General features: G+C 37.0%; 3 protein-coding genes across 3 annotated transcripts; 2 read left to right on the top strand and 1 right to left on the bottom strand.

Moving 5' to 3' along the window:
• LOC113707823 (uncharacterized) lies at positions 1-10914 on the bottom strand. The gene is made up of 8 exons (XM_027230148.2): positions 10757-10914; positions 9733-9917; positions 9418-9650; positions 7850-8099; positions 6989-7134; positions 2233-2438; positions 1323-1447; positions 1-706 (listed from the first exon to the last, which is right to left on the bottom strand). Coding segments are annotated over exons 1-8 (1731 nt in total). The 5' UTR covers positions 10759-10914; the 3' UTR covers positions 1-122.
• Positions 10915-11636: 722 nt separating this feature from the next.
• LOC113707641 (uncharacterized) lies at positions 11637-14924 on the top strand. The gene is made up of 3 exons (XM_027229906.2): positions 11637-13438; positions 14138-14304; positions 14455-14924. The coding sequence occupies exon 1, from the start codon at positions 11754-11756 to the stop codon at positions 13401-13403; it is 1650 nt and encodes a 549-aa protein (XP_027085707.1). The 5' UTR covers positions 11637-11753; the 3' UTR covers positions 13404-13438; positions 14138-14304; positions 14455-14924.
• A 3517-nt stretch (positions 14925-18441) lies between these two features.
• Positions 18442-23982, top strand: LOC113708057 (uncharacterized). The gene is made up of 4 exons (XM_072064410.1): positions 18442-18483; positions 19803-20098; positions 20205-20321; positions 20405-23982. The coding sequence occupies exons 2-4, from the start codon at positions 19814-19816 to the stop codon at positions 22091-22093; spliced, it is 2091 nt and encodes a 696-aa protein (XP_071920511.1). The 5' UTR covers positions 18442-18483; positions 19803-19813; the 3' UTR covers positions 22094-23982.
• Positions 23983-24573: the final 591 nt, after the last annotated feature.

Here is a 24573-nt window from a genome sequence, read left to right as displayed (position 1 = left end):
TTGTGAAAGGTGGTTTCAGTATTAGTTAGCTGCTTCTATAAATGGATTTGTACATATTTCAAAGCATATCTTCCTGAAGAAGAAGTCTTGAAATTTTTGGAAGGAAAAAAAAGAAATGAAAGCTATGTAATAAACAAGGGTCTTTCGCCCTTGTGAATTGTTGTAATCACATGAGTAACTTGCTCAATCTGATCTTCGCTCGAACAAGAAGAGAGAAGCACTTTGGCAGTTCCTGCATCTGGATAGCAACCATTATCGATCATCTCCTCAAAAATCTCTAAACATTTCTTGTACAGTTTCTTTCTAGAGTAAGCTCCAAGTCGAGAAGTCCAAGTTACAACATCTGGTTTCAACTTCTTTGCAGGAAGTGACAGAAAAATCTCTTCCATTTTCTCAAAAAATCCAGCTCGTCCATAGATATTGATCAAGATATTGTAGGTACTAACATCAGCTGCATATGGTCCATTTTTCATGGCTTCTAAGACCTCTTCCATTTTCTCAAACTGGCCTAGCCGACCATACAGATTGAGCATACTATTAAGCACAAAAGTGTCTGGTTTAAGTCCAGACTTCTGCATTTCGTTCAAAATTTCCTCGCATTTTTGCACATTACTTGTTCTTGAATAGGCTGATAAAAGTAACATGTGTGACTTCATAGTTGGCGACATCCCAAGCTGCTTCATTTGTTCGAAAACAGCTTCTGCATCTGCAATAGAAGCAGCCACGAACACACAAGTAACAATGAGAATGTTGACAAACATCCGAAATTATGAAGGATGCCATGATTTAGAGAATCTGGAAAGAGTATGAACTCATGAAAGAAATTTTGGAAAGAATGTCGCTTAAAATTACGACATAATTGAAGTGATGTCCAGATCACTAAATAAAAACAACTCTACAGTGAATAACAACACTGGTGATCCTATTGCCAGTCATTAAAAGGGGTAAAGAACTGTTCTTTTGGTAGTTCTTGCTTTCTTTATGCTTAATCAGCAGAGTACCAGACAGATTCCCCAAATGCCTTTCTACACTTAAAACGGCAGCTTATCATTTCCAATTTTCTACAATAAATGAAGAAACAAGATAATCGAATCAAAGGCTTAAGTAAGTATTACGTTAAGAAATGTTGGATCTCAAAACTAATTTTGTTGTTTTTGGGGGGACAGAAGCCTATCAAATACTAATGTTGTTGAAGAAGGATGGTTAAAATGACAACAGCAAGATATACACTGTCATGTGTAGAAAATCTATTTTAAACATGAAAAAAATTCATGATCCACCCATATTTCCAACATTGTGTTAATGGAATCTAAGTAAGTGACCTTCAAGAAGACCAGCTCTTCCATATGCATCCACCATGATATTGTACGAGGCCCTATCTGGTTCACATCCCATATGCTTCATAAGTGAAAAGATTTCTGCAGCACCACTGGGAAAACCTGCACGGCTGCAGGAGAAAATAAATTAGCGACAATGATCTTAACAAACTTCAAGCTCATGTTTTCTTTTTCAAATAAGAGCGTACTGTAACAAGTTCGAATATTGCAAGTAGCTTCAGCACACTGGCCAAGAGAAATGATACAGGACTCAAATCTGGAGATCATTAACATCTACTAGGAACGAGACAATTGTGGTCATGTTGCTGTATAGATGATGCTACCCAAGTGAAAATGAAAAATAAAATTGTTTAGAAATCCTAGTTATACATCAGTCTTCAGCCCATCACCAAGCAAATCAGCTCAACCTAGGAACGGGTAGTCACTGCAGTAGTGCAGTACTAATAGAAACTCTTTTCATGACTCTATCAGGTCATCAGAATGATAACAAATGTTCAATTCCATGATGAAACATCTAAATTTGAGTTAGCCACAGAAGTCAGAACTCAGAAAAGGAATGGTTTCAGGGTCGTAGCAAATATAAGTTCCACCAAATAACCAGCTCTCTACTAGAAAGCCCAATGAACATCGACATGCCTATAATGTAGAAATAGTTAGTGCTTCTCAGAGCATCTAGAGATGATATTTCTTTTCACAACTTTTGCCATCAATAAGCAGCTCCATCCTGGGAGTATTCATGAGCAATCTGGTAGTCCTATGGATATATTATGATCCACGTACAGAAGCTCAAGCTTGAAGTAACACTCAACTATTCTGACATCATTATTAGTCTCATCAATCAGTATTCAAGTCATTTAAGCTTTTTCAACAGTCTGAAACGGACATATATCTTTACCTGTAAGCTTCCATGAGGGCATTGTAGGCATACACATCAGGCTCATGCCCAGCTTCCTGTAGCAGTTCGAAGATTTCTTCCGCCTTTTCACACAATCCATCTCTAGCAAATGCATTTACTAGAGCAGTGTAAGTGCAAATGTTAGGTTTGCACCTTTTACTTCTCATTTCATGGAACACCTTTAATGCCATGTAGGACTTGTGATCCTGCACAGGCAGATATACATTATCATCGAAAAGAAGAAATATAAAAGAGGAAAAGAACCTCTTAAAGCCAGAAGTTTCAAACCATGAGAGAAGTCCTCATTCTGAATACTTAAAATATACTTTGACAACACTTTGTCCTTAATAAGGATACAAATCATAACATGAGATCCACAATAGTATTGCTACAGATTGGAATGATAATATCTCATCGTGTTTGATGGATTGATGTGTCAGTTGTTGATTATCTGGATTCTCCTACTCTAGTGACCTTCCATGCTGAACTTAATACTCCGATCAATTGCTTCATTTTCAATGCCTCTGAAATCATCTGATGCTTATTGACAGTATGAAGCATGTCAATTACAACTCTGCTAGCTAAGATTTTTGAAAATCAAGTAACAACTATGGGTAATAAACAAATTCCTCGTTAATTGGCATCTCTCTTCCAATAGACATGGATTGTATCTTCTAATTTGGATTATCTTGCTACTTACCAGCAGTAGATGGATTGTCCTTGTCTGACTACTTCAATTTACATGTGTCAACAGGTATCTTGGGAGGAAAACATCTAGTCACCCTATTATGAGTGACCAACTAGTATTTATAGGAGTACAAACCTAACAGACTATTTACAAGAATACCCTTACTAATTTATTATCTATAAGAATACTAATATTCTCCTAACACTCCCCCTCAAGTTGGAGCATATATATCATAAGCACCCAACTTGTTACAAATATATTTCACCCTAGAGCCCCCTAAACTCTTAGTAAATACATCAGCCAATTGATCTACAGACGGTACATGAGATGTCTTGATGACCCCGTCAAGCAATTTCTCTCGAATGAAATGACAATCAACTTCAATATGTTTTGTCCTTTCATGAAACACTGGATTAGACGCAATATGAACAGCCGCCTGATTATCACACACTAAATTCATAGGCTGTTTATGTTCAAACCCAAGTTCCAGTAACATGCTCTTCACCCAAACCAACTCACACACAGTGTGAGCCATAGCGCGGTATTCAGATTCTGCACTTGATCTGGATACAACTGTTTGCTTCTTACTCTTCCACGACACTAAATTACCACCAACAAACACACAATATCCTGTAGTCGATCTTCGATCTGAGGCAGAACCAGCCCAATCTGCATCACTATATCCTTCAATATCATTGTGTCCATGATTTTGATACAGCAACCCTTTTCCAGGAGCATTTTTAAGATACCTGAGAATCCGTATAACAGCATCCCAATGACTAGTACGAGGGGTATCAAGAAATTGACTCACAACACTCACTGCAAACGAAATGTCAGGTCTCGTTACAGTGAGATAATTTAATTTACCCACAAGTCTTCGATATTGCTTAGGATCATCAAGTAATGCACCTTGATCTCCTGCTAATTTCACATTGGGATCCATAGGAGTATCCACAGGTCGGCAACCTAACATCCCAACTTCACTCAACATATCGAGTACATATTTTCTTTGACATAAATAAATCCCATATTTAGACCGAGCTACCTCAATACCCAGAAAATACTGTAGATGACCTAAATCCTTTGTCTGAAAGTTTGCCTGCAGATTGGATTTAAGTTTCTGAATCCCCACAACATCATCACCTGTAATCACAATGTCATCCACATAAACAACTAATAAAATTTTACCAGCATTAGAATGCCGATAAAATACAGAGTGATCTACTCCACATCTTGTCAGACCGAACTCCATGACAACACTACTAAACCGGCCAAACCAAGCCCTCGGGGACTGTTTCAATCCATATAAGGATTTTTTCAAACGACAAACCAACCGCGGATTCTCCCCCTGAACAACAAATCCAGGAGGTTGTTCCATATATACCTCTTCTTCCAAATCTCCATGCAGAAATGCATTTTTCACATCCAACTGATGCAATGGCCAATTATAAGTTGCTGCCAAAGAGATAAGAAGACGGACAGAGGTAATCTTTGCAACAGGAGAAAATGTTTCTAAATAGTCTACTCCATACACCTGAGTAAATCCTCTAGCTACCAACCGAGCCTTCAATCTATCAATAGAACCATTAGGCTGCACTTTTATAGTGTACACCCATTTACAACCAACAACAGGCTTACCTGAAGGACGAGGGACAAGATCCCAAGTACCATTTTGTTCCAAAGCAGACATCTCTTCTTGCATAGCTAATCTCCAACCAGGATGATTAAGAGCATAGGTAATAGACTTAGGAATAGAGATAGAATCAAGAGAAGCAACAAAAGAAGAATATGACATAGAGAGACGAGAATAAGAAACAAAATTAGAAATAGGATGGGAAGTACAATGTCTCTTACCTTTGCGTAAAGCAATAGGAAGATCTAACTCAGAGGAGGGCGTCATACCTGGATTTGAAGATTGAGAGTTAATTGGTGAAGTGCGTGGCATATCAGGAACTTTCTCAACCATGGAACGACGAGAGTAAACTTGAAGATGAGGACGAGATAATCGAGCTATGGAATCTGGTGGACTAGACAACTCAGGTAATAAAGGGGAAGGGACTGGTAAAACAGGAGAGGAAAAAGAGGGACACTGGTCTAATTCACAAGACATACTTTGCTTGATAAAATACGGAGTGGATTCAAAGAAAGTAACATCAGCACAAGTAAAAAATCGATTTAAAACTGGACTGTAACATCTATACCCTTTTTGCGCTCGTGTATATCCTAAGAAAATACACTTAATAGCACGAGAATCTAATTTATCCACCCCGGGAGCAAGCTGATGAACAAAGCACACACATCCAAAAATACGAGGAGGCAATTTAAACACAGATTCATGAGGAAAAAGAATGGAGTGAGGTAATTGACCTCCAAGAATATTAGATGGCATGCGATTAATTAAATAACATGCAGTTAGAATTGCATCACTCCAAAATTGTTTGGGCACATTCATGTGCAACAATAGTGTTCGAGCAATTTCGATTAAATGCCCAATTTTTCTTTCAGCAACTCCATTCTGTTGTGGAGTGTGAGGACAAGAGGACTGATGAATAATACCAGACTTAGTCATAAAGGTATTAAAAGGAGTGGAAAAATATTCTTTCGCATTATCACTGCGAAGTATACGTACAGGCACACCAAATTGATTCTTTATTTCTGTAACAAATGCACAAAAAATGGAATATAATTCTGAACGATCTTTCATTAAATAAAGCCATGTAACTCTGGAAAAATCATCAACAAAGACTACAAAATATTTAAAACCTAACTTTGAAGTGACTCGACTAGGACCCCAAACATCAGAATGAACTAACAAAAAAGGTTCAGAAACCCGTTTATTGACTCTAGGAGCAAAAGAAACACGATGATGCTTTCCTAACTGACAAGACTCACATTCTAACGAAGATAATTGATTCAAAGTAGGAACCAACTTTTTCAAATTTTGTAAAGACGGATGACCTAAACGACAGTGAATTTCAAGAGGAGAAACAGTAGCAGGACATGCTATCGGACCATTGAAGTTGAGAAAATAAAGACCATTATGCTCATGCCCTCCACCAATCATCCTCTTTGTCTTCAAATCCTGAATGACAACAGAATCAGGAGAAAAAGTAACTGTACACTGTAGAAATTTAGTGAGCTTACTAACAGACATTAGATTAAATGGCAAATTGGGTACGTAAAGAACAGAAGATAGCGGAAGTGATGGATTAATTTCTACAGTGCCTAGTCCTTTAACTTTAGTAGTAGATCCATCAGCTAAAGTAACATGAGGAAAGGGAGTTGACTCTTGAAAATTAGAAAAAATTTTAGAGGTACCTGACATATGATCAGTAGCCCCGGAATCAATAATCCATGGGTCATTACCTTTTTGTGCTAAAGAAGCAGAGGGAAGAGATGCGTGATTTGTAGCTTGGTACTGTAGGAATTTAACATAATCTTCCTCAGATATAGTAACAGTTTTCTGGGACCCATGTGTTGAAGAACTTGATTCAACTTGGTCAGTGATAACCGTATTAACAAACCTTTCAACCATAGCGAATAGCACGTCAAACGAAAGAACGGGTCAAAACTTGAGACAAACGCGTGAACAGTAACGGCATGAACAGTAACTACGTGAACAGTATCGGCGTGAACAGTGCCGTGAACAGTATACGTGAACAGTGCCGCTATGAACAGTGCGCGTGAACAGTGATTTGCTAGATGTTTTACCCTAACCCTAGGACTTTTGCTCTGATACCATGTCAACAGGTATCTTGGGAGGAAAACATCTAGTCACCCTATTATGAGTGACCAACTAGTATTTATAGCAGTACAAACCTAACAGACTATTTACAAGAATACCCTTACTAATTTATTATCTATAAGAATACTAATATTCTCCTAACAACATGTATGAAATCTTAGAAATTTTTTCTCTGCTGAATTAATTCCCCTAGTGGTGGAACAAATTAAGACTGACAAAGTGGAAAAGCTTGATTTAAATTCCCAAAAGATGATGGCATCTAGAGGTATGACCCCAAAAGATGATGGATCTAGAGGCATGATAAACCAAGTATTAGATTTCACCTTCCCATATAAGTTGATCAGCATTGTATAAGTGTCTGTAGATGGTTGGCAGTGATCTCTCTCCATCCTTTGAAAGATCTCAAGAGCTTTTGGTGCATTTCTTAGTTTCATCAAACCATCAATATAAGCATTATATACTACTGTACCTGCAGATTGTTAAAGAAGGTAGCATTCTGATGAGTCTCTTTCAAGTGCCAGTACCAGAAGAAAGTTTAGAGGAAAGGACAACCATACTCAATTGTTAAGAAGTCAGTTAACACCATCTAAGAAATGTCTAGGCAAGTATATTTCACTGGAATCATGAGATGATTTTGTGGATAAATACAGGCGTGCAAAATCATCAGTTAGACAACTCCTGTTCTCCAATAATAAATTATTGATGCTTCCACTTCTCATATCCAAGAGGTTGAGTATGCATGAAGAAACAAGCTAATAAGAAACAGGAAAAGCTCTCTAAACACTATAAGATCACTTCAGTATCGGCTATAACCCATTTAGGGCAAAAAACAGCTATTTAAAGGATCATGGAGTTCTGGAAAAGATTGAGCTTGATCCCCAGCCTTTCGATGATCTTCTATTATTACTACCTTGTACCTAAGAAACCAACCATTTATCATCATAATCCAGTCCCATGCTGGACCAATGGATCCCTTCCAAACTTATTTTTTTTGTTGAATAGTTGTCCAGTATATGGTAGCTAGATCAAGTAGAGGAGAATGAACGGATGCAGAACTAAAGATTGACACCACAGAAGCAAAAGTTTGTATTGAAATGAGGGGATCTGAGACAGGAAATGGGATTTGAATAATAAGCTTGCAAGGCCTGACAAAGTTTAAAGCTTTGTAGACAATGTTAACTCACTTGGGGGAAGGCCATGTTGTCGCATCTCAGTGAAGATGGCTTCAGCCTTTTCTAGCTGGCCAGATGTGCAGTAAGCTTTTGTAAGAAGAGCATAAGTATCTTCTGTAGGAATGCAGTGAGCTTCAAGGAGTTCTACATATATGGATTCTGCCTTCTTAATAAGTGATTTCTGCCCATAAGCATCTATAAGCAAATTGTAGCAAATGATATCCGGCTGGAAAGAGCTCCTGTACAATATCCATTCGCACACCTGGGATGGTGAACAAAAAGATCAGTTAGTATAACCATGTCAGGAAAGCAATTAAATTATTGAAATCAATTAACAATATGGGCATCGCTAAAATGAACTTATTCACTTCTAATGCAAATTAACTTGTATGGCCGTCAATGGCAGGAAATTATTTCATTTCAAGCAATCTCATGTGTTCTAAACATTTAAAAGTTTCTACATTTTCCATTTTTTAGCTTTCTGAGAAGTCCAACCGAATAAGTTATTCATGTTTGACAAACCTTGATAACTAACCTATCATCCATTTATAGACAGTTAAAGTTTGTGTAAATGTGAATGCATTGAGATTGTCCTCTACCAGTTCGTTCTTTTCCTGTGTGTCAGAAATCATCAGCAGCTCTGGATAATGAATATTTCTAGTACACGTCTTTACCAAATTCCTAATAAGTATTGTCCATTGCATAAAATTCCTGGCATATTTGCTGTCATTGTAAGAGGCATTTTGACAAATTCATGCCTATTAAAGTTGCACTCCATAACATAACTTGTTGGTGTCTTGAATTGATTGGAGAACTTTCAATCATGCGGGCATGTACACAGGTGAAAACAAGTTTATATTTGTACAAAAAGAGTTAGCACCAAAAGGAAATTAGGACCTTTCTGTATTAGTAGCTCAAAGAATATCAGAATTCAATTGCAGAACAAGTTTTGACAGCACTTTTAATGCAGCAACAAGACTAAAGATGCCTTAACGCACCAAGTCAATGTTCACAATTAAACAGGATATGTTACAGAAGATTGACAAAACAGATTTAGCCCACACTCAAAATTCATACTATGATGGTTTTAAACATGTTCGGGTCATTTGACAACTCAAGTGTGTCACATGAGGTCCACTGCAGCCATGGTGAAGTCTCAGCTGATATCCTAGTGGTCCTTTATGACTGTTTATGTTTTGCTTTGGATCAACACAGCATCAAATTCCCAGTTTGCTATCCGAAATTTCGTTTCCCTCAGTTCACATCTGTAATTCTGCTTTAAGTTCCTTATGCAGAAGTGTTAAAGGGGGTATCTTCTAGAACATGCCCATCTATAGATAAATGGTAAAGGAGGAAAAAGATGAAAAGAATTATCTGCACTTCAATGTCAAATATGCAGGGATCATCACCTAAATAAAACTCAAAGGCTTTTTTCTTGTATTGGCTAATGCATGTGCAAAAGTAAATCTCTATCCTTGTTTTGCAATTTTTTCACCACAAAAGGAAGTTGAATAACTGACATACCATCAACTACACACCAAAAAGTAACTAGAAAAAGAAGAGAAGTATGAAGGTGCAACCTGTATAATTGGATCCCATTGTTTATTAAGCCAAAGTTGAACAGCTACATTGATTAGGTCATCCCATGTATTATTAGAATGAGGAAGAGTGTCTAAAGAAGTCCAAACTCTATGTACATCCACTTCCTTTCGTACATAATTTAAAACCTTCTGAGCAATGGGACTCAACACTGGAAATATCCCATCAACAAAACCAGACCCATATTGCCATCCTTTGCCCCTTAGAGAGCCCCCTGTCCAGAGGTGATGATCCCAGCATTAGTCCAGAAGAATTCATGATATATGTGTAAAGAACAAATATGGATTTTTCTTTACCTTTTTGTCTAGAAACCCTTTTGCGATTAAAACTTCTCAATTTGCCGCGCTTGTCAATGAAAAGGCTGTCCGGCTTCAACTTCTCAACAGGTTCCTCGGTGGTAGTAGTAGCTGTACATGTAACTCCAGTTTTGCAACATCTTGGTTCACTAGATATATAATTCACTGGCCACTTGATGGACAGCCTACAAAATGTAGGATAAAAACAGTTATTCCCACTTTCTTAAGGTATTACCTACTTCAGTCGCCTCAGTCCTCAAGCTGTATGATACAGAACAAAGAATCAATCAAGATAAGATTATCACCACAAATTTAACGCATATTTCATATTACATCAAAATGAAAAGATCAGGGGAATTAGGAACTCTCCCAATTGGGTATGGCTCTGTCGTTCCCAAGCAGTTTTGTCGGACGCAAGGCAAATTCGTTCCCCCATGTATCAAAGCAAGATAAATGCACTGCTTTAATACTGCAGATCCTCCACAACTACTAATATTTGCCCCTAATTCATTCTTTCAAACACTTTAGGTAAAATGTAACCAATCTTCCCACCAAAAATCAGGTTCATATGCAGTCAAATCTTTAACATACAAGGTCTTTGACATCTGTTACTTCCCATAACTGTCATCCATTTTCAGATACCTGAAGCAACCTTTAGCTTGGAAGAAAGAATCCAATAGCCAGTTTTAGCATCAAGCGCTCTGCCAAAGTTTCAAGTGCTTAATGACACCTATATATCTTGCAAACTCCAAAACCAAATTAAGGGGGCCTATTTTCTGTTTCAGTGCGACACAATCAAGTAAATTAATTCACTAGCAAAAGCACATTTCGGAAGGCAATGCAGAATAATATTGTAAATCAGTTCAAAGAAGGAGAATTCTGGAATCGTTTAACTAGTAACACAAGTAAGACAATGGTAGAGTGCACAGAAAATGGATGGGAAATCAAAATTCAAGAATCAAGAATGCAAGACAACTTGAATGAAATAAGAAAAGAGTAGACTGTTGAAGATGATGAGGCTTACATGGATTGCAGTGGAGCTAAATCCAATGAATTTGAAGCGGGCTTTTAGCCGAAATTGAAGTTGGCATTTGGATAAAAGAAAGTGCATCTCTGAAATATCTAGTGCACATGCAGACGTTCTTTCCCCATCATGGCAGCATTGGATTTTAGCAAGAGAGATATTTAACACAATTCGGAGTGTTGGGTCTGTTGATATTTATTACTTTCTTCCCCACAAAAAAAAAGAACTTTCTTTACTTATTATTTCAACGAGATAATTTATGATTCCCATCTTATCCAATCTTCCCTTTCATCTGATGTATCTATCCCCTCATTATAAAAATCAAAGTTGATTTATGCAGCGCACTAATGCTAACATTAGCACTAAAAACAATAATAAAACAAAACACTATGACTGGGCAAATCAAAGTTGCTACATTTGTTTTTTGGGCCAAAGTTGCCACAATTTGGTGGGCAGCAGTGTCTCAATCTGGTTTTTTCCTTCAAATGCCATTCTTTCTAGTATCCATCAAAGTTTAGTATCATTCTACCAAGTACCTAAATTTTTAAAAAAGAAAATGAATTAAACCAACGAGATATTGCACGGTGAAAATACGTTATGTGATATTATCTCATGATACTTTGTTATGAATTCCATCAAATAAGGAAGGAATTTAGCATTTTGTGGAAAGTAGATATTTCTTGTTTGGTGGATGCTAGATATAAGCCATTCGACAAATCTCTCCGACGTAATTGACAGAATTGCGAGTAGAATTGAGACACCACATGAATAGTTTCTCTTAACATATCTTAACTATAGTATTAAATTTTGTTGGGGCGAAAACTCACAAAATTAGAAGATGGGAGACAAAATCGAAACATCCACAAAAGAAAGGGCGAAAGAGAGCAATTATCTTTTCCATTCCCTCTTCCTTATCAGGCATTTTCTTCGCTTTTGTTCTGTTCTCACCGGAAAAGAGCCCAACAACCCAGCAGGGTGTTCCGAGTAGCCGCCGCCAATGGAGATCGGAAAATCAAGCCTCCGTCTACACAGTCGCCTTTCTCTTCCCAATCTCCGCTTCATCGCTTTCTCATCTTCATTTTCGACTTCAACTCCAGCAGTAGACTTCCTAAACGACGCCGTCGAAGACGACAACGATTCCTCCACCACCACCTCTTCCTCCTCCAAACCCACCACCGTTACTTCATCCTTATCACCAGCAGAATCCCTTGTTGCGGAAAAGCTCCACTCTTTAATCAAAAACCACCATCGCAAAAACCCTACCTTAAACCCTAATCCCAATTCCCCGAACCCCATAAACCCTGATCTCACTCTCCCAACTCTCTCCTTCGATCTATCCAAAATCTCCCCCATCCACTCACTCTCTCCGGCCGTCATTGTTCACGTAATCGAGAAATGTGGATCCGTTCGTCACGGCATACCCTTTTCTCAGACCTTGGCGTTCTTCAACTGGGCCATTTCCCGTTCCGAAACCCTCATTTCCCATGAGCCTTATAACGAGATGATTGACCTGGCGGGAAAGGTACGCCAATTTGACGTCGCTTGGCATTTGATTAATTTGATGCGGAGTAAAAATGTTGAAATCCCAATTGAAACTTTTTCGATTTTGATTCGCCGGTATGTTCGTGCTGGCTTGGCTAATGAGGCTGTGCATGCCTTTAATCGGATGGAGGATTATGATTGTAAGCCCGATAGGAATGCGTTTTCGAAGGTGATTAGTGTTCTCTGTAAGAAGAGAAGGGCTGTTGAAGCTCAGTCATTTTTTGATAGTTTGAAAGATAGGTTTGAGGCTGATGTGGTAGTGTATACTAGCTTAGTGCACGGGTGGTGCAGGGCTGGCAACATGTCTGAGGCTGAGAGGGTTTTTGGTGAAATGAAGGCAGCTGGGATTCAACCCAATGTGTATACTTATAGTATTGTTATCGATGGTTTATGTAGGTGTGGGCAAATTACGCGTGCCCATGATGTTTTTGCTGAGATGATTGATGTTGGATGTGAGCCAAATGCGATCACTTTTAACAATCTTATGCGAGTACATGTGAAAGCCGGGAGGACTGAGAAGGTGTTGCAAGTTTATAATCAGATGAAGAGGCTATCTTGTGTGCCGGATGTGATAACTTACAATTTTTTGATAGAGACTCATTGTAGGGATGGGAATCGCGAGGATGCGATTAAAGTGTTAAATTCGATGGTTTATAAAGGGTGTGAACCTAATGTTCATAGTTTTAACCCGATTTTTAGGTGCATTGCCAAGTCGGGGGATGTCAATGCTGCTCAGCGGTTGTTTGCAAGGATGAAGGAGTTAAAGTGTCAAACTAATACTGTGACATATAACATTCTGATGCAGATGTTTGCTGATTCAAAATCTACAGACATGGTTATCAAGCTTAAGAAGGAAATGGATGAGAGTGAAGTTGAGCCTAACGTGAACACTTACAAAATTTTGATTTCAATGTACTGCAAAATGGGACATTGGAATAATGCATACAAGTATTTTAGAGAGATGATAGAGCAGAAGTATCTAAAACCAAGTCAGCAAGTTTACCAAATGGTCTTGGAACAGCTTAGGAAGTCTGGCCAGATGAAGAAGCATGAGGAGCTGGTGGAGAAGATGGTTTATAGGGGATTTGCTTCTCGTCCCTTGTAAAGGATAGTTAAAGTGGCTCAACCAGTTGAATTTGGGTAATCCTTCTTTGCCTTTGCCATTGATGTTCTGATATTGTCAAAACATCCTGAAATTCTGTTTTCATAGTTGTTATTGTACCTATCTTTGTAGCTTTGAGATCTATCAGGTTGTTCCTTCTGCTGTCCGCAAACTCAGATTCCTGTTATATGTGTTTCCACAATCTGTGGTTCTTAAGACCTATAGAATAATGGAAATTTATTTGCACTATGAAATAAGAGAACCTGACAGGAAGTGTCCCGGAAATCCCCAATTTCATTCTTTTGATTTGAGTTGGCCAACTTAAATAATTTCCTTAAAGTTTGCTGCACAAATTTATTTGGTGGACACTGCATGACTAATTGGAGTGCAGAGCTAAATACAATAAAGCTCCTTCAAAGCCAATAAAGCTGACGGTTTTGTGGAAAACATATTATGGTGATGTCTGGAATCAGGGTGTACTTGAAAATAAAAGAGAATGCTTTTTTCACTACAATGCTGAAAGAAATCGATAATCAACTGAGCATCCGGGGATATTGCGCCCCAAACCACATAAAGAACTAATATGGGGGCTTTACACTGAAGTGCACATTTTCTTTAGTGGCTCTTAATGAAAATAAAGTCATATTTTATTTGGGGTTCTTAGTTATTATTCTCGTGAGCTCGATGGGGTCTTCTTATGGAAATTTGAGTGCCATTGATAGTTTATCCTTCTGCAGATTCACTTGTAAAGAAGCAAATTCCTTTGAAACATGTTGCAGCCTCCTCCTCTGGTCAGAAATGAATTGGCAATGATGGGCGTGGAAATTTTGCACATTCAGTTGATCATGATCTTTTGGTGCTGCTTTACTATGTCTTTCAGATCTGCTTATGCTCGTTTGGATGAGTATGTGCTTGAATTCCAGTTCCTTAATGTTTGGTTTTGGTGTTGCTCTATGCTAGTGGTATCTTTTACTTTTATAGGAATGAGGGATGAGATGCTTGTTTCAGTCATCCAAATCATATACAGAATTTAATTTCCTGGTATTCTTTGTAGTGATGGATGACAACTAGTGAGCGCCGGAATGGTGATTTTGAACCTTCTTATGAGGCATCTTGGTTTGGAGCTCACGTCATCTGGTGGCAGTCCAACATATGAGACATCCTTTCTGCACCTCTAGCAGCTGCTAATGGGGTGCTCCATTGTTGGAAAACCGAGATAACGATGAAATGTGTAGATAATTGCACTATTTGGCTTCAAATGAAGCTTGGCAATTGGGGGTTTCTTCTTTATGTGTACGTCGCTTTGCATTGGAAGTTCTAATGCAGCCAGCTTTCCTTGGTCTGTTTCTTTGTAGGGTAGAGAAGGGTTATGTTTGCAGTAGGTGACAAGGATTGTGAGAAAGTGCAGAACTGTTTTAGCTATTGCACTTCAGGCTGTATCATTTGTGGAACTAGCATTACATTTTGTCTCCATGAAATCAGGCTTACCTGTTTGCAGTGTGCTGCTAGCAGTCCTTCCTGGAACATGAGCACAATTAATCAGCTGATTTAGCAATCTTTAGTTAAAACATTAAACTGAATTAGCATACATTCTATTCCTTTTGCACGAACGTTCACATCCAAACTCTCACTTATTTGAAGCTCCTCTGAATCATAGAAGCTCGTAGTTTAGTTCGTACATGCATATGATTCCAGAGCCTTATGACTTGTGCTGTCTGAATTCTGAACGTTTTCAACGTTCAATCTTTGCAGGCGCATTGAATATAATTAAGACTTGGTTGTCTGTAACTTGGCTGCAACAACATAGCCCAAGCAACAAGGAAGGAAGGCTATTATTGGACCGTTAAGGAATGGTTTATGTTTTTATCATTGAACAACAATAATCTAAACCTCATTTAAACTTGACCAAAAGTTTCATCTTATTTATAAATTTTGAATCTTCCTATTCCCACTGTCAATTTTCCCCTATGTTTTATTGTATAGAATTAGGAGTGGTTGCCAAAGTGGTCCGGGAAGGATTCTTTTTTTTTTTTGTTTTTGGCTTTCTTTTCTTGTCTTTTGTATTCGAGGTAAGACAGGCAAGTTTCGCGAATGTAATAAATGTGATTATTTCCAGCCGCCGATCCATGACACGGTTTGACTGTTATTTTTTTTTATTATTGTTTTTATAATTATCTACTTAATTGCCGTATTTTCCCTACTTAACCCCGCCCTTGACTATTGACTACGGCGCAAGAATTCCCGTCTGGCAAGTGAGTTTTTTGGATGTTTGTCTAAAATTTTGTTGTAGCTTACTGTAGAAGTTTTTAAAAAAATTTTTGAAGGATTTTTTTTTTTTGAATATTTTGAAGTGTATAGTTTAAAAATTTTGAAAAGTTTTTTAAGGTTACTGTAATTATAAGGCTTCTAAAAAACTTGTAGCAGACAAACTTGGCAAAAAACTCAGGTGCCAAACATGTTAGAATTAATGTTTATAATGACAAAAATCCAATGTTTATATTATTGAATTGACGAAAAAAGAATAGGCGGTATAATTTACCAAGTCTAGTGGTCGGATTTTTTTTTTTTTTTTTTCTATTTTCTCCGGTGTTCATTATTAGCACGGCTTTAAGAAGACCACCAAATTAAAGGATGCTCCACGTGGAAAATTTCAATTGCAGAAAGTCTTCATGAAAGCTATTTCCAATTAGAATGTGAAGTTGCATGTGTCAGAAAACTTAAATCACACTCCTCCCTTGCTACATATTTCAAAATTATTGCTAAAACCATTCGAGCAACTTTGGTAATAATTTTGAGCATAGTTTTTGAATACATTTGTGTTAGCACAGTTTCAAAGTGGAATTAAATTAGGAAAATATGCATGACTAAGGAGATGATAAATGGGAGTATTTTATTTTAAATGTGAGTATATATAATAGTTAGGCTGTAAATTTTATGAATTTAAGTTGTAGTTAATCAATTAGTACTCACAAGTTTTTGCAAATGTGCATGTGTATATTTAGATTGTAAGTTTAATGATATGTTTTCCACCAGTTAAAAACAAAAAACTTTTTCTCCAATTATTTTGATTGAACTTATTTTCATAGATACTTCGCAATCGCATTTACAATAATAAAACTAAGGGGCGCGTTTGATGAAATTGGAGTCTACAAACTCAAGTAATCTGAAGTTTGAATCCGTTCAGTGATTGAATTTTTAAGTACTAAATCTGATACATTTGTCACTTTATTTTTTGAAGCAAGTCATGCTTAGAAAATTTAATACCAATTAATTAATTCAGATATTTTTTATTTTATTTTTGTTATCAAACGTGTCTAAATAAGTTAAGATCTGAACCTATTAAATTTAGGCGTCGAATCGAATTATCAAACAGGGCCTAACATAATCCTCAAAACGATCAACGGCAAACATTTTGCTCTACGTCAAAGAGCTCATGTCCGCTAATCTATTCCAATAGGCTTTGTTTTGTTTTTCTATGTAAATTTTACCATTTCAGACCAAAATGAAAAGGTGGATTTTACCGTTCTAAAAGAAGAAAAAGGTTTTTTAAATGATAAAAATTTTGAACCGATATTGACACTTTCATAGTGTTAATGCTGCTTCCCCCAATATTTTTGATGATGTTCAAAATAATTTATTAATTCTCTAAATTTCATTGTGATTATCAAGCAGTAGTTGAAATCAAAATTTAGGGGTAATTTTCTTGCACTTTTCTTCACTTTCTTCCATTTTATGTCATACAAAATATGCGGAATTTTCAAGGAAAATAAGTTAATTAAACACAAAATTTTTAATAACTATCTCTAACTTCCCACTTTCCCTCAAAATTTTTCTTGATAACTAAACATAAGCCGGAAAATGATTTTCATTTTCTTTTACCTCACTTTCTTGCACTTTACTTTCCCATATAATTTTTTTCTCTCTATTCGAAAAGAGCGTAGAGCATTTTTATTTACTTGTTCACATCTGAAAATTGAATTTTCCTCTCAGTAATATTATTTAATTAAGGGGTTCTTTTTTTCTAGCTGACTAAATAAAACACCAATAAAATGGATAAGGACAACATACAAGTTTTTGCACAATATTTGTACTTAATTTGAAAGTTGTAATATTGTATACATTAGTTGGTTAAAGGTTGGAGGAAGTTATTGTGTTGAATATCATTTTTTTAAAAAAAAATAAAAAGGGAGAACTGCTTAATAATATATATAGAGTGATAGGGAATATATTCTAAAGTTTAACACACAGGCGGCATAGATTCTGCCCTCAATCTTCTACTTAAAAGATTTTAAAGTCTCGCAGAATTGTATTTGTGCAATCTTTTTAACCATAACAATTCCCACTTTGAATAAAAATTCAAAACTCTATATGGTTTGGGTCTTATGAGAGGATACACAAAAGATAACAAAATTGGTACCCATAACGGGAGGAGGAAGCGTAAGGGTGCACTTAATAAAACTGAAATTTGAAATTTAAATCTATAATTATTGAATTGTTGAATATATTTGACAGTACATCACACTAAGTAATAGCTGTGTGTCAGATTCGAGACTTTTCGCTTGAAAAAAAAAACATGCAAAGAAAGGAAAAAATTTATTATAGAGTGTAAGTGATAGATGTGTCGGATTCGAAACCTCCCATTCACAAAAAAAAAAAAAAAAAACAAGGAAAAAAAAGGAAAAAATTTATTGAAGAGTGTAAGTGGAAACTTTCGAGTGATAGAGGTGTCGGATGCAAGATCTGGGGAAAAAAATTATCGAAAATAAATGAGAAACTTCAGTTTGGAAACCTCCTAGTTATATAAAAAAATACAAGCAAAAAGAAAAAAGAAAATTTTATTAGAAAGTGTGCGTGAGAGATTCATGTTCGAGACCTTTCACTCACATAAAAAAAAAAGATAAAATAAATAAATAATAGAGCACAAAACTTTTATTATTAAAAATATATGTTTTAAAATATTTTAAGTACGTTTTCAATTGCATTTTTTTTATCTGATGTATATATTTATTTAATGAAACCAACAAGATATATGTATAGAGCTATTACAGCACCGGGAAAACAAATTCAACCGCTTCATCTATCGGTAAAACCTTTTCTCTCTCTAGAACTTTTCCTCTCTCTCTCTCTCTCTCTCTCTCTCTCTCTCTCTCTCCCCCTCTCTCTCTGTCTTTTTTTTTCCTCTCTTTATTGTACTTATTAATAGTTGCTATGGTAGATAAATAATTGTAGATGTGTATGTGTTTATGTAGGTTTTGAATAGGCGAAGTTCTACAGATTTTGTGGTGGGTTTTTTTTACTGTTTAATTTGGTTTGTTCCTTTTATTTTCCAGCACGAATCGAGATCTATTTTTGTTTTTTTTTTTGTTCATCAAAACCTAAAATTGTTTCTGTGTTCCGATTGGTACTGTTATACTAGCTGATTTGAATTGTGAATAATCTTTATTTATTTACTTATTTATTTATTTACTCTTAATTTTGTTTGTTTTTGTGCTTATTCACTGAAGTTGTGCTACTGATCAGCGAACTGTGAATTCTCGGTCACCGGTAAATAATCCATACCAGCCCTTCTTCTTTTTTTTTTAACATTTTTTGCGTTATCATTATTTTTGTTATTTTAACTTTTTGCGCTTTTTTTTTACGACAAGGTTTTTGTCAGTTTCTTTATGTTAATTAGGAGCATCATTCTTCAGAGTATTGGGTGAATTAGGTTTTTTCTTTTGTTTTTAATTATGATAACATATGCCTTGGTAGAACTAAAAATTTAATTTTTGTCTCCCTGTGATAAGAGTTTAATTAATTTGATCCATGGTTTTTTCGCATGATAAATTTGTATTTTAGTGCAAATGTATGATTTTGATACCTTTTAACTGAAGATTTGAGAAAGTGGTCAATTTTATACAGTTGTAATGGATTGGAGGGACAAAAAAAGCGCATGTCGTCTTGTACTTTAGTGTTGCCTCTTAATTAAGTGGGGGTTTTTTGGTTGAAAGTGGTCAAATTTATATACTATAGTGGATTGGAGGGATAAAAAGCGGGTGTCTTCTTGTAATTTAATGTCACCTGTTAATCTAGTACTAGGGGATTGTTGGCTGGGAGTGGTCAAATTTTTATAGTTGTAGATATAAAGTGGATGTCGTCTTGTAACTTAACAGTGCCTGTTAATTTGATACCAGGGTATTTTCGGTTGGAAAACTAAATAGGTGGTGAAGTTTTATTTGCTTATATTTTACGTTATCCTGTTTTAGGAGTAGGACATTCACTCTTAATTGAATGTTAAGCTGCAAGTTTTTCTTTCGAGCGTTTCTATTTGTAGTGTATTTGAACATTCCCCATTTCCCCATCTGAATTTAGTGGCATGTGTACTTTGGTTGTTATACTAGTTGTTATTATTTGATCAAACAGAAGACTTTCCCATGGAGTACAAATGGGAGGAGAATGATGTTGGTGGAGATGTACCTGAATTTGGTGCAATCTTCATATCAAATATTGCAGCGAAGAGGGAGTGCTTTAAACGGAAAGTTTTTGGTCTTCCATCTTCCATGGCTAGTTTTGTTAAGCAGGTTAAAGTAGGAATGGTTTTATTCTTGTTTGAATTTGAGAAACGACAGCTTTTCGGTGTTTACCGGGCCACTTCTGATGGTGGAATGAATATTGCGCCCCATGCAATTAATTCTTCTGGGAAGCGATTCTCAGCACAGGTCTGTTGAATAAAGTGCTGCTTGGTTTCTTTGTTGTGAAAAGTTGCATGATCTTGCGAGTGTATGTTATTACTGACATACAAACTGGTGTGTGTGCTTTATCCAGGTCCGTTTTACACCAATATGGATTTGTAGGCCACTTTTTGAAAATGAATTCCGAGAGGCTATTAAAGAGAACTATTTTTCGACGAAGAAATTCCATTTTGGTCTATCCAAAGAACAGGTCAGTCAGAAAACTCTGATCAGATTTGTATGCATGATTACTGTCTTAAATGTTGGTTTTTATGCCTTAAATTTCATGTGTAGGTTCGCCGCCTTCTGCATCTGTTTAGTACAAGAAAGCTAAATGATATGCTAGCCCCAAGACAAATGACCAGAGTAGTGACTGGGTCTGCTAGTAAAGATGGAAGACTGGGGGTTGATCGTGGCTTGTTTGCCAGAAGAGAGAGTTTGGAAATGGAACATTTTGAGGATGACTTCACTTCAGCAGATATGAATGAATTGGTGGAGTATACTCCAGATAGAGTTTTTGAAGTGGATGAGAACATGCATTTTGTAGATGATAGGCTAGAGAATGGAAAGACAGTGGTTACTTTTGGACTCAATTCCTGGACTGATCAAGCTGGTGATTTTCTTCATATAAGGAAAAGAGCACATGACAATGAAGCAGAAAGTGAATTATATGACACCCACACCTCTTTGCTCCCTTATGAGACTGACAACCAGGAAGCTTTCTTGGATAAAGAAAGAATACAAGCTGCTTGCAGCAGATCTCTAATGGCTGAGAATACTGTAAATGACTGTAATATCTATTCTAGTCTTTCTCCTGCTGTTGCCACCAGCTATACTGAGGACGCCTCTGATTTAACAAGGCAAGCAGTTTATGAAAGGTCTTTGTTTGAAGGTGCAAACGTCCATGGAAATGATGACATGTTCCGAATGAATGATAATATTGAAAAAAACCTAAATTTGCATGGTTCTTTTAGACCTATGATGTCTAATGAGAATGAGCAAGACCTCGAGAGACATGGAAGAGCAGTAGGTGATCATAGGTTTTTCATGCATAGTAGTGGATCAGATCAGAAGCATCCCGTGAATGATGAATTTAACCCTGTCCATCCATCAGAAAATTTCGATAATTCTTTACACAGGATGAAAGGGCCATCTAGTGATAGGAAGCTTTTGATGGGTGAAAGACTAGCTAGCGAACGTGATTTGGATAATGGACTTCGGTTAGACTTTTTGTCTGAGAAACTTCGAGATCCATTTGACAGTGATCAAAGAAGATTAGCAAATTATAGGGATGGAGTTCATGGCTCAACGAACTCACATGTTCCATCAGGGTTTGGCAGAAGCAAAGGACACGTAGCCAGCAATGCCCTGTTGAGTGAAAAGAGAGTGGACAACAGGCATGACATTGAAATGTTCTTGCAGCCTGTCTCATCCAAGTACACTGCTTTTCCTCACCCAAAGCAGGACTTGTTGGAGTGCTTTAGCAAGCCCTCTCCAGATACTCAATTCTCTCAGCTGGAAGGACGACATTATTTCAGGAACTTGAATTCAACATTTCATGATTCAGTGGTTACCAGAACTGTTGCTAGTGCCCCTGAACCACCTACTTTCCACCATGGACACACTCTGTCCAATGTAGTTGATCGGGGTGCTAGTATAGCGCTAGATAATCCTCATTATGGTTCTGGAGGGGATTCACTTGCTTTGTCAAACAGTAAAATGTATGATAGAGAAGGTTTTGGTAGATACGATCATACTTCTGATTTTGGTGATGAAAATCCCTATTCTACCAATCGTGCTTACCACTTCCATCCTGGTCAAAGTTCTCAGAGCATGGAATTAATATCTTCGGCCCCTGCTGATGTAAGGGGTTTAGTATCTACCGTCGCTTCTCTTCCTTTAACTGAGTCTTTTGACTTGTATTCCTATAAGAAGTCTCCTTTTGCATCTGACACTCATTCTATGATGTCGCAAGGAAAGTAAAAGCATATTTACTTGCAAGAAAATAATGAAAGAATTGCTGGGAATATAGTTCTGTCTTCTAAACTAAATTTGGCTGGTTTAGATGCATATCACCAAGAAAGATATTTGGATAATGACACAGTTGACTGGTTCAAAAGCTGCAATACAGACATAGCAATTGATGATGGTCAACATTGCTTAAATCCTGGAGCTGGATATTCTGATTTTGGCAAGCAGAGGAGAAGTGTCTTTACTCGGTTAAGATTGACCCCAAGGATATCTGCGCAAGAAGAAAAAGAGAAGGTTGCTGACTTTTCTAGGGATAAATCGGTAGATGAACTGATGGACATGTTGAATGATACTCAGAATTTTTGGAATAAAAACCTTAGGAAATTTAAACCAGTAGTTAAACAGCCTGACAGGAATGAGCTGCCAAGGACCAAAAAGCGGACATCTCCTGAACTAGTGCAGCCAAGATTTGCAACAACAATAGTGGATGAGAAACTGGGTGTTGATGTTAGAGAGGGTACTGATGAGTTACCAAAAGAGACAAGGGCAGTAGAGTTTAAGCGTCGGAGTGAATTGAAGAAAGATTTGGATGAAAACAGCACAAAAAGTAATCACAGTACTCAGGACGGTACATCCAGAGACATTCATGAGAATAAATTCACAGAAAATGCAGAGCCTGAGGGCGAACTGAATAAGCCAGCAAAGCGTAGAAAGCTTGTGCGGCCAGTCTTTTAATAACGTCTCTGCTGATGGAGTTACAGGAAATTATAACTTACTTCCTTGGTCTGAGTCATTTACAAATGAAACAGTGATTTGGGTGAAATCAGCTAAACCATGTGATGCTATCATGACATCTTATGCTGGATGAGTTCATACTAGTTCGGTACATCTGAATGGTCACTACTATAGAAGCTACACTGACGTCAGCAGCATTTCTAAAGACCTATGAATGTACCAAACTTTCTTTTTCTGACACGAACCAACTGGAAGAACCTTTCTGCATACATTTGCACTACAAGTTGTCGTTGATGGGAGAGGTATATTCCTTGGTTAGGATGATTTTTGCTGTGCTACCTTCTATCTATGATCCATCTTGTAAAGGGGCTGCTTAAAAAAAATGCACTAGACATGGGATGTTGGTTTATTTCTGCACTGTGTTTTGGTACCTTCAGCTGAATTGAGATTAAGAGGACGTGAGTTGTTACACAGGATCAGGCAACCATGACACTGACCAGGCTTGTAAAGAATGTTGCAGTGGCTGGTGTGCTTGATGATAAACACCACCAAAAACAATTGGAGAACAAGTAGAGGTTTGGAACTTATTTTGAATTGCATCTCAAATACTAGCTGGTCCTTTTTCTGCTGGATCTTTTGCCAAGGGCTGGAGGTATGCTTTAAAGTGTATATGGCGTTTACAAGATTAATGAAAAGCAGGCAGTCCACAGAGAGCTAGTGAAGCTCATAAATTAGCTGATGTGGTGAAATTCTGATATTAGTGAAGAAACTACGTAAATGGAGTTGCGGATACTTGCTTCCTTTTCTACTTTTGGTTCTTTGCTTGCAAATTGCCGTGAAGCTGATGATGTTCTCATGTCATTGCTACAATCCTTGCTTTGCTTTTAGGATTTTGTATTATAGTTTCTACGTTGGTAGAGAGAGTTGAAAACTGCTGGTTGGAGCAAGTCTAGGCTGTCAAATGTCGCTTTCTCAATTGGGACCGATATGAGCATGATGAGATCAAAGATTGTAGCTTAAGGTTGGCCTTGTATAATTGTGTCAAGCTTGACAAGGTTCTGTTTAAACTGACTTTGGCCGGTTGATCTTTTTTGTGTCAAGGCAAGTTGAGATGTAAATTTTATGACCTGTTGTCAATTTTACTCTTATTTAAGCCCTTTCCATCATGAGTTCGAACGCTGAATGTGTTTCAGCTTTCATGTATTGATTTTAGTTAATAGCTTTGCAGGACGTACTTGCCTGGTTGGTGATTCTGTGCTAAAATACAGCGTTGGATTGCTTTTAACCGGCCTATGGATATAAGGTGTAAAAATCACTTATGCAAACTTGGTTTAATGAAGTTTGTATAGCTTAGAAGGAAGTAATTGGTAGAAGTTATGCCATTACGATTTTTACTACTGGTAAAAACTAACGAGCGCAAAAAGTTGAAGTGGGAAGTATAACTGCTCCAAATCTTTGCAAGAAATTACAGGCGCAGAAGCAAGAGCCAAAACGTTGTAGTGGGCAATTATGATTAATCGCTATAATCAGTGAAAGCTGAAATGCAGTTGAAGGGATAAATAGGCATATGATGGGCTATTTACCTTTATCTCTTTTCTACATGGCTACTTGATATAACGAGTTTTCCACACTTGCTCTCTCAATGTATACACGCTCTTTGACTAGCTATTGATTTTCTCAATTTCCTTTTTGTCTTTATTCTTTTTTTCCTATCAATTTTGGATAATATTTCCACCAATATCTTTAATTTAAAATTT

Source organism: Coffea arabica, chromosome 9c (assembly GCF_036785885.1).
Source record: "Coffea arabica cultivar ET-39 chromosome 9c, Coffea Arabica ET-39 HiFi, whole genome shotgun sequence".
Lineage (NCBI taxonomy): Eukaryota > Viridiplantae > Streptophyta > Magnoliopsida > Gentianales > Rubiaceae > Coffea > Coffea arabica.
The sequence above is the reverse complement of the archived record's forward strand: the minus strand, read 5'-3'. Positions and strand labels throughout refer to the sequence as shown.

Coding starts and splice junctions, on each gene's coding strand:
- LOC113707823 (XM_027230148.2), bottom strand. Junction 7,135..7,849: donor ACAACATGGCCTTCCCCCAA/GTGAGTTAACAT, acceptor AACAATCTGCAG/GTACAGTAGTATATAATGCT. Junction 2,439..6,988: donor TGATCAACTTATATGGGAAG/GTGAAATCTAAT, acceptor CTGCCTGTGCAG/GATCACAAGTCCTACATGGC.
- LOC113707641 (XM_027229906.2), top strand. CDS start 11,754: ATGGAGATCGGAAAATCAAGCCTCCGTCTACACAGTCGCCTTTCTCTT.
- LOC113708057 (XM_072064410.1), top strand. CDS start 19,814: ATGGAGTACAAATGGGAGGAGAATGATGTTGGTGGAGATGTACCTGAA. Junction 20,099..20,204: donor GGAAGCGATTCTCAGCACAG/GTCTGTTGAATA, acceptor TGCTTTATCCAG/GTCCGTTTTACACCAATATG. Junction 20,322..20,404: donor TTGGTCTATCCAAAGAACAG/GTCAGTCAGAAA, acceptor TTTCATGTGTAG/GTTCGCCGCCTTCTGCATCT.